Source organism: Rhincodon typus, chromosome 44, assembly GCF_021869965.1.
Source record: "Rhincodon typus isolate 14 chromosome 44, sRhiTyp1.1, whole genome shotgun sequence".
Classification (NCBI taxonomy): Eukaryota; Metazoa; Chordata; class Chondrichthyes; order Orectolobiformes; family Rhincodontidae; genus Rhincodon; species Rhincodon typus.
The window spans coordinates 1,298,021-1,307,705 of NC_063375.1; the positions used below are offsets into that span (position 1 = coordinate 1,298,021).

The 9,685-nt window shown below is 50.8% G+C and overlaps 1 protein-coding gene across 1 annotated transcript in view; it reads right to left on the minus strand.

Annotated features, from left to right (window-relative positions):
• The window catches only part of bcap31 (B cell receptor associated protein 31), a 15,408-nt gene extending 5,779 nt beyond the window's left edge, over positions 1 to 9,629 (minus strand). The window contains exons 1-3 of the mRNA XM_020525911.2: positions 9,500 to 9,629; positions 8,497 to 8,597; positions 5,807 to 5,951 (exon numbers count right to left, since the gene is read on the minus strand). Of these exons, the coding sequence (XP_020381500.1) occupies positions 5,807 to 5,951; positions 8,497 to 8,597; positions 9,500 to 9,591 (338 nt within the window). The 5' untranslated portion in view covers positions 9,592 to 9,629. The remainder of the gene's footprint in view (positions 1 to 5,806; positions 5,952 to 8,496; positions 8,598 to 9,499) is intronic.
• Between the last annotated feature and the right edge of the window lie 56 nt (positions 9,630 to 9,685).

A 9,685-nucleotide genomic window follows, 5' to 3' on the forward strand; every position in this document is an offset into this window, starting at 1 on the left:
AAGGGAAGGGAAGGGAAGGGAAGGGAAGGGAAGGGAAGGGAAGGGAAAGGGGGGGGAAAAATTGGTAAAACAGAATATCCTCTCAGCAGATCCCTGTGTCCAGAACCCCGGGTCTCCTCTCAGGATCCATTCCGACGCGATCCCACCCCCCCCCCCCCCCCCCCGTCGTTCTAAACTCCCGTTCCTGACCTGCTCCCCCTCCCTGTGCGAGACAACCACACCCCCCACCCCGCTCCCAGGGAATCGGCCGATGGAACCCGTCTCTGAACTGCCTCCTCGTGGTGAGTCTATCCCCCCCATTAGTGAGGAGGCAGGAATTGACACAGTTCTCTAGGTGGAGGGGGGGGGGGGGGGTCTCAACCACACCCAGCAGAACTTCCTCAGCTGCCCCCTAACCTCACAATAAAGGCCAAAATTTCATTTGCCTTCCAAATTACATGCTGTACCCAAGCACTAACTGGCTGTGGTTCACGTACAAGAACATTCAGTCTTCTGTCACCATTCAAATAACATCCTGCAGTCCTGTTCTTTCTGCCAAAGACGCATAACTCGACATTCCTCCTTCCCCCACACCCAAATCTGCCACGAAGGGTCAGTTCACTAGACCTGCCCGTCTGTCTGTCCCTCCCCGCGGACTCTCTGTCCTCTCCTCATAACCTGCTCTCCCGCCTATCTTTGTGCTGCCATCAAAACCTGGCCCTCAGCCCCTTTGGCCGGGATTGTACGCTATCGCGGCACCAGCACCAAGTACAGACTGCTCGCTTGAAACGGCGAAAAAAATTCTGCAGAGGGACCTGGGTGCACGAACCACAGAAAAGTTGGTTTGCAGGTGCAGCAGGTAATTAAGAAAGCAAATGGAATATCTGCCCTTCATTTGCTAGAGGGATGGAGTTTAAAAGCAGAGAGGTGGATAGGATGATGGCGAGGACACACCTGGGAGTACTGTGTACAGTTTTGGTCTCCTTACTTGAGAAAGGATGTACTGGAGGTAGTGCACAGGAAGTTCACTAGGTTGATTCAGGAATTGAGAGTCACTGAGTAACACAGCACGGAAACAGGCCCTTCAGCCCATGCTGCCCACTCAGCCAGTTCCAATTGCCTGCATTTGGTCCATATCCCTCTAAACCCTTCCCATCCAAATTTTTTTAACCGCTGCTATTGTACCTGCCTCAACCACTTTCTCTGGCAGCCCATTCCATATACTCACCACTCTCCGCGTGAAGAAGTTGTCCCTCAGGTCCTTCTTAAATCTTCCCCCTCTCCCCTTAAACCTATGCCCTCTAGTTTTCAATTCCCCATCCCTGGGAAAAAGACTAAATGCATTCATCCTATCTATGCCCCTCATGATTTTATACACCTGAATAAGGTCACCCCTCATTCTCCTACGTTCCAAGGAATAAAGTCCTATCCTGGCCAACTTCTCCCTATAGCTCAGGCTTACTAGTCCTGGCAACATCCTCGTAAATCTTCTTTGCACACTTTCCAGTTTCACCATGTCTTTCCTATAACAGGGTGACCGAAACTGTACACAATACTCCAAGTGCGGCCTCACCAATGACATATACTGCAGTAACATAACGTCCCAACTCCCATACTCAATGTCTCGACCGATTAAGGCCAGCATGCTAAATGCCTTCTTCACCACCCTGTCTACCTGTGACGCTGCTTTCAACGAACTATGTACTTGTACCAATAGGTCTTTCTGTTCCACAGCACTCCTTAGGACCTTACCATTTACTGTATAAGTCTTATCTTGGTTTCCAAAGTGCAACATCTCATGCTTATCTGTATTGAATTACATTCGCCGAACCTCAGCCCGATTCCCCATCTGATCAAGATCCCCTCTGTAATTTTTGATAACCTTCCTTGCTATCAACGATGCCTATTAATTTTGTATCATCCGCAAACTTCCTGATCATGCCTTGTACATTCACATCCAGATCACTTATGTCAATAACAAAAAGTCCCAGCACCAAGCCCTGCTGAGGCACACCACCAGTCACAGGCCTCCAGTCCGAGAAACAACCTTCAACCATCACCCATAGATAGTAGGAGCTGCCGATGCTGGAGAATCTGAGATGACAAGGTGTAGAGCTGGATGAACACAGCAGGCCAAGCAGCATCAGAGGAGCAGGAAGGCTGATGTTTCGGGCCTGGACCCTGGGTGCCCTTTATCCCCTAACCTGCCTGGTTGGTACACTCAAAGAAAATGCTTTCATGCAGATCAGCTGACGTCCCTTCCGCAGAGAAGCAAGGCCCGGCGCTCTGCAGATTTTCTGAGCAACAACCCCCACCCCGATCGAACTCCTGACTGACAGATGTCAAGAAGGACTGGTTACACACTTCCCTGAATCGACCCGTGTGTGCGTGTGTATTTCTTCTTTTTTTTAAGAACTGCTCCAGCAACACAGTCAGATTTTCCTGTCACGTACGTTTCACCCCCACCCCCCTCCAAACAGCGATTTCGAAGATGCTTTTCGCCTTGCACGCAGCGTTTCCCACCTGATAACTCAGCATGGTCACGTCACATGCAAACATGACACCCCCCCAACTACCTGTTCGAGAAAGGAATGGGTGGGGGGGGGTTAGAGTAGGAAATGGACAGGGGGCCCAACATGTGTCACAGGCGAGAAGCGTTTACTAAGGAGACCGGGAGATGTCGGGGGGGGGGGGGGGGGCGGAAAGGGGGAAAATCGACCATGTTTGGAGAACTCAAAATCCTGTTCGACAGAAGCTTCGCGACTCAGTTTGCACGGTCACGATCAGAGTCACACAGAACGGAAACAGACCCTTCGATCCAACTCGTCCATGCCAACCCATATATCCTAAATTAATCTAGTCACATTGGCCCACCATTTGGCCCCTATCTCTCTAAACTCTTCCTATCCATGTATCCATCCAGATGCCTTTTAAAAGTTGTCATTGTACCAGCCTCCACCGCTTCCTATGGCAGCTCGTTCCATACACGCACCACCCTCTGCGTGAAAACGTTGCCCCTCAGGTTCCTTTCCCCACTCACTTTAAACCTATGCCCCTCTAGTTTTGGACTCCCCTATCCCAGGGGGGAAAGACCTTGGCTAACTAGGCAAAAAGGGAACTAGCAAGTCCCTAGGACACAGGGGTAGCGGGCAGACATTTGACCTGTAGTTCAACCAGATCACAGCCAGTCCGGTCGCCCTCAACTCTACCTTCCTGCCTTATCCCCATAACCCCTCGAATTCCCTTTCTAATTAAAACTCTCTCGAAATACAACTCCTTGATACCCCTTCCTGATTAAACATCGCCCTATCCCAGACTTGAATATAACCCCTCGATCCCCCTTCCTGATTAAAAATCTCTCTCAGCGCCTCAAATATAACCCCACGGTTCCCCTTCCTGAGGAATAAAAACTCTCTCAGCCTGGAATACATTTAATGACTCAGCTTTGACAGTGAACGTAGTGTACTTTAGATTTCCAGAAGGCAGTCGATAAGGTTAGTAATCTGTGGTTAGTGCAGCACCACAACGGGTCAGCGCTGGTACCTCGGTTATATTGGAACGCTGGCCAAAAGGACCGAGTATGGCCTCTCTAGATTTGGTGCCAGTACAAGAGGGAGGTAGACAAAGCGGGTTACAAGGAGGGTACAAGGGATCTTCAAAAGGGGCCGGGGCAGGGGAGGTTGAGCAAACAGGCCAAAAACACAAAAACAAAACTCTGCCAGATGGGAGTGCAATGTGAGGTTACCCACATTGGCAGGAAGGATGGAAAAATGACTTAACTGGAGAACGTGGCAGCACAGAGGGAGCTGCGGGAGTCCCGGGACATGATGTACAAAGGTGTGCCGAAGCAGCGCAGTGGGACAGAAGGTGCCTGTCCCCTGGGGCTGATATATTGCCATGCTGTGTCAGTCACCTGCCCAGCAGCTGTTGTTACATTAAACCCCGGATCAACTTCCCCTTTCCCGGGATGTTCCTGGTACAGAGAAGGTCAGGGATCGGGGCAGTGGGGATGTGGCTGCCGTAACAGGGAGAGCAGCGACTCCTCACAATACAAGAGGGGCTGGTTGGGGAATGGGGGGGGGGGGGCGGCGGGGGGGGGAGGGGGGGAGGGGGATACTGACACTTGGGCAGTGGCAATGGGCCATTGCCAGGCCTGCCTTTGTTGATCGGGGAATCGAGTACAAGAGACAGGATGTTACGTTGCAGCTTTGTAAGACTATGGTTGGGCTGCACTGTTAGAGAATATTATGTTCAATTCTGGTCACCACATTGCAGGAAGCATGTGCAGACTTTGGAGAAAGGTGCACAAGAGGTGTAGCTGCCTGGATTAGAAGTTACGAGCTGTAAGAAGAGGCCGAACAAACTTGGGTCGTCTTCTCTGGAGTGGCGGAGGCCGAGGGAGACTCGATAGAAGTCCGTAAAATTACGAGGTCGGAGTTCAGAATCTCTCTCAACAAACCCTCCAGCCTTCCCAAGAGTTGAAATGATTAATACTATGGGGCATGCATTTAAGGCGAGAGAGAAAACGTTTAAACCAGACGAGAGGGGCGAGGTTTTTTCACACACACACACACACACACACACACACACACACACACACAGAGTGGTAGGAGTCTGGAATGCGCTGCGGGGGGTGGAGGCAGGTACGATAGGGATGTTTACGGGACTTTACGCTAAGCACATAGATATGCAAGGAATGGAGGGATACGGACCAAGGGCAGGCAGAAGGGATTAGTTTCATTTGCGCAACGCCGTGGGCCGAAGGGCCTGTTCCTGTGCCGTGCTGTTCGGGAAACGCGAGGACAAGGATTTCAAGGAAGGTATCTTTCTGGAGTGAGTCACGCGAGCCTGGGCTCACTTCCTGTGAACCGATCGCAGAGGCAGCAAACAAGAAACCATAAGGCTGACAGCTGGCCAGGCACTGGAGTCAACCTCGATGAGGGACGGGCTTCAAGTCGGATCCCGTTTCACAACTCTGCATATTGCAACACCGAGAGCAAATAAGGACTTAAAACGCTTCGGCTCTCAGCCGGGGCAAATCACAACTCTCGCCGTTGCACAACCGGGGCCAGCAAGGGCTTCCAAGAGCGATGCACGTGTGAAAACAGCTGACCTGTACACGTGAAACTCAGTCCGTCACCTCCCGAGACAGTTCCCTCCCGATGATGGAGCTGGGCTGCCAGCTGGTGGCGACTTCCTGTATTGCAGCTCTTCTGTGGAAATCACCTTTTAAACTGAAACTTTGAAAAGCTCCCCCTAACTCTCTGAAACTAAACTGAAAGTAAAGCTCTCCTTATTCTGTAATCTGATAAAGCTGCTTCCACTCAAGGTGACAGAAATGCTTCCTCTTCACTTTTATAAACTGAAACTACTGCTCCCTCTACACTGACCCCATCAAACACTCCCTGGACAGGGACAGAACTAGGTTAGATACAGAGTAAAGTTCTCTCTACTCTGTCCCCATCAAACACTCCCTGGACAGGGACAGCATGGGGTTAGATACAGAGTAAAGCTCCTTCTACACCGTCCCCATCAAACACTCCCAGGGACAGGGGTTAGATACAGAGTAAAGCTCCCTCCTACACTGTCCCACATCAAACACTCCCAGGGACAGGACAGCACAGGGTTAGATACAGAGTAAAGCTCCCTCTACACTGTTCCCCCCAAATATTCCCAGGGACAGGGACAGGGACAGGGACAGCACGGGGTTAGATACAGAGTAAAGCTCCCTCCGACACCGTCCCACATCAAACACTCCCAGGGACAGGGACAGCACGGGGTTAGGTACAGGTCAGAGGAGGAGAAACGCAGCAAGCGTGGCACTCACAACCAGAGCAGCAAGGCAAAGCCTGCGATGTAGAGGTTCCTCTGGGCACGGAACAGCTTCATGTGGACGTGGTCCTCGGCCACTGGGTTGTTCTTTAGGTCCACCTTGTCTGGAACACTGTACTTCTGAATCTCGCGGATCGCATCTGCAAGGTGAGGTGGGAATGAAAGAGAGAGAGGGTGAGCGCGATATTCCCATAATCCTGAATTCTGTTTTGTCAGGACAGCACGGCTTGGGTGGTGTTTCCCCTGGGGTTTAGCAGAACGAAAGGAGACACATCAGATTCTGAGAGAGTGGGGCTTGACAGGGTTGGGGGCCGAGAGGGTGTTTCAGCCCCTGGCAGATGTGGGAAACTTTCCTTAAGCCCTTGCGTCCCAGGGTCACTGTTGTCGAGTTTTATTTGGTGGGGGTTTGTGGTCATTCGCGCATAAGATCCCACAAAACCAAGCCAGGCGGTATGACTCCATCGCGTTTCTTTCAGGAGGAATTGCTGCTCAACGAGTAAATGTTAATACCGTTGTCTGCATTTTCAAACCCATTGTTGCGCCTATCTCCCCCCCACCCTCATCTCTGTCACACACTGCTCCCCCGACCCCTGTCACACACAAATAAATACTCTGTGACATTGATGTACTGTCATTAGACTAGTCATCGAGAACTCTCTGACATAATATAGTGAAAGGCTGAATAGGCTGGGGCTATTTTCCCTGGAGCGTCGGAGGCTGAGGGGGTGACTTTATAGAGGTTTAAAAAATCATGAGGAGAATGGATAGGGTGAATAGCCAAGGTCTTTTTCCCCCAGAGTACGGGAGTCCAAGACTAGAGGGGCATAGGTTTAAGGTGAGAGAGGGGAAAGGGGCCTGAGGGGCAACTTTTTCACGCAGAGGGTGGTGCGTGGAAGGAACAAGCTGCCAGAGGAAGTGGTGGGGTCTGGTACAATGACAACATTTAAAAAGCATCTGGATGGGTACATGGATAGGAAGGGTTTAAGAGGGATAGGGGCCAAATGCTGGCAAATGGGACTAGATTAATTTAGGATTTCTTGTCAGTGTGGACTGGTTGGACAAAGAGTCTGCGTCCGTGCTGTACGGCTCTATTCAGGGGACACACGTTCGAATCCCACCATAGCAGATGTCAAAACTCGAATTTATTTAAAAAAAAAATCTGGTTCAGCCTCTCCCTACAGCTCAAGTCTTCCAACCGCAGCAACATCTTTGAAAGCTTTTTCTGAACCCTTTTAAGTTTCACAACATCCTTCCAATAGCAGGGAGACCAGAACTGAACGCAGTATTCCAAGAGTGGCCTCACCAATACAGCCACAACATGACCCTCCCCACTCCTACAGTCAACGCACCGACCAATAAAGGCAAGTGTACCGAACCCCCTCTTCACCGCCCTATCTACCTGCGACTCCACTTTCAAGGAACTATGTACCAGACCCCAAGGTCTCTCTGTTCAGCAACACTCCCCCAGGACCTTACCATTAAGAGTACACTTCCTGCCCTGATTTGCCTTACCAGAATGCAGCACCTCGCATTTATTTAAATCAAACTCCGTCTGCCCCTCCTCGGCCTATTGGCCCATCTGATCAAGGTCCCATTGTTAACATCAAAGACCTCTCCCACCGCCGTAATGATCTCCTACAACCTCCTCCATCAGGCAGAAGATACAGAAGCTTGAACGTACACACCAGCAGGTTCAAGAACCGCTTCTTCCCTGCCGTTATTAGACTAAATGGATTCTTCTAACTTCAAGATAATGTTGATCTCGCTTCGTGCGCCTCCGATGCATTTGTAACCTTGTATGCCTGGCTTTAAGCACCCTTATGTATGCCCTGGTTTGCTGTGATCTGCCTGCACAAAGCTTTTCACTGTACTTCAGTATATGTGACTACAACAAATCAAACTGCATCACTATACTCTGTACTTCTTCACTGTGCACTACACCAATTTTTGGAATTGCAACATACTGATAACGGTGAGACGTTCTGTACCAGGGCGGTTATGGGTGGTCACTGGGTGTGGGGGGAGGATGGTGCAAATGTGACTCCTTGCCAGCCACTCTCCCCCGATGAGGCACCCTCCTCCTCCTCTACCTCCCTCTGGCCAACATCCTCAACCTGTTCATCGTCCCGAGTGACCACATCCTCGAGGGTTGAGGAGCAAGAGCTGTGTACCAGAACAAGTCAGAGGGCTCTAAGAGAAGGATGTACCAAACTAAGAAAGCTAAGGTTGGCATCAAATTGCTAAGTACGAGTGTGCGTATGAGTGGTACAATCGGCAGTCTGGAAAAAATTTCTAAAAAATAGCTGAGCTCGGCTTTTAAAAGGGGAGGGAACTAGTAAGCATAAAGTCAGACTGTAAAAGCTTCTTCAGTCGCTTAAAAGGAAAAGAGTAGCTCGAGTTAACGCCAGCGGATGGAGGAGGGGAAGTTGTCAAATATGAAATAAGGAGGGGACTCGGGACAAGTATTTCACGTCTGCCTTTGGAATAAAAGGCTCCAAAAGGCTTTTCAACACAAGAAGAAAAAAGCAGGGGCAAAGAACAAATGAACTTAAAACCTTCACTAGATTAAAAAAAAACACTCGATACCGTGAAAACGGGAGTGGGATTCAAAAACAGGTGAAACAACCACATACCCCAGGGAACATTGAAGCTACACCCCTCACTCCACAATCAACTGGCACCTACCAAACATCAGGAAAACAAGGAGGGCGATGAGGAAAAAGAAGAATTTATTGCCGTACGACACCACTAAGTTGAAGAGTCCTGAACGGAACAGTTTCTGCCATCTGCAAGAATAGGGATACAAATCTGGTTAGAACCGCAGTGCGCTCATCAACGGCCCAGCCACAGACAGGGGCATTCCACACTCTTGGGACGCCGACACAGTGGGGCAGCATGTTTGAGTTGCACTTAGCTGGTTCTGGAGACCCCAGCCCTTCAAGGCGGGCAGTAGCGAGAGACATCCTAGTTCGGATAGCTGGGCTGTTAGGGCAGCCACGCCAATGCACTGAGCTTCAACAAGTCGCTCGGAAAGCAACAGAAAGGTTTGAAGCCTTCGCGGCTGGAAGCTGTGCTCCAGACTCAGGCCACTCAGTCCCAAGGGAAGCTGCAGAGCCGCGCTGGCTGGCTTTCAGGATACCGTGCAAAATTCCTGCCCAATCTGAACCACTTGGCGCTCCACCAACCCCCAACCACCACCATCGCTAACAGTGCATGCTCCTCCAGCCTAGACCCCGATGGCGGACTGATGGGATTTCTGGGAGGGGGGTGCTCCACAGGCAAGTATCGGAGGAGCACAGAGATCTCAGAGCATTAACAGCGTTACCGGCGAGTGGCATAGGCACCCCGCACAGAGCCACAGGATGAAAATCACATACAATGCTTCCTGGAGCTTGGTTTGGGGCGGGCAGTGGAGGAAGGGGGAAACATTCGCCGGTGAGGAGAGAGCGAGTCGAGGGTGGTGGATTGACAGTGCCCAGAGTTTGGAAGAACGCAGAGAAAGGAGAGGCTGTTCCTTGCTTTCCCCTAACCTCCAGGCCTGAGCTGCAGAGTGCTAAACACAAAGCGGGGACACAGCGAGAGAGACCGAACGACAGACAGCCTCGAGGGTGGGGGGTGAATGGCCTCCCATTCCGGTACGCGAGAACCTGACTTTAAAAAAAAAAGGGAGAAACGCAAAACGACTCACTGTTTCGCAGAAACGAATGGAATGCACATCAACAGCAACGCAAACACCTCGACGTAAAGAAAGCCAGCTACGGCTGTCCATTGTAGACTCATAGTGACAGCAACTATAGGGGAGTGAGACACATGGATAAGACAGCTTTACTCTGTATCTAACCCCGTGCTGTCCCTGGGAGTGTTTGATAGGGGG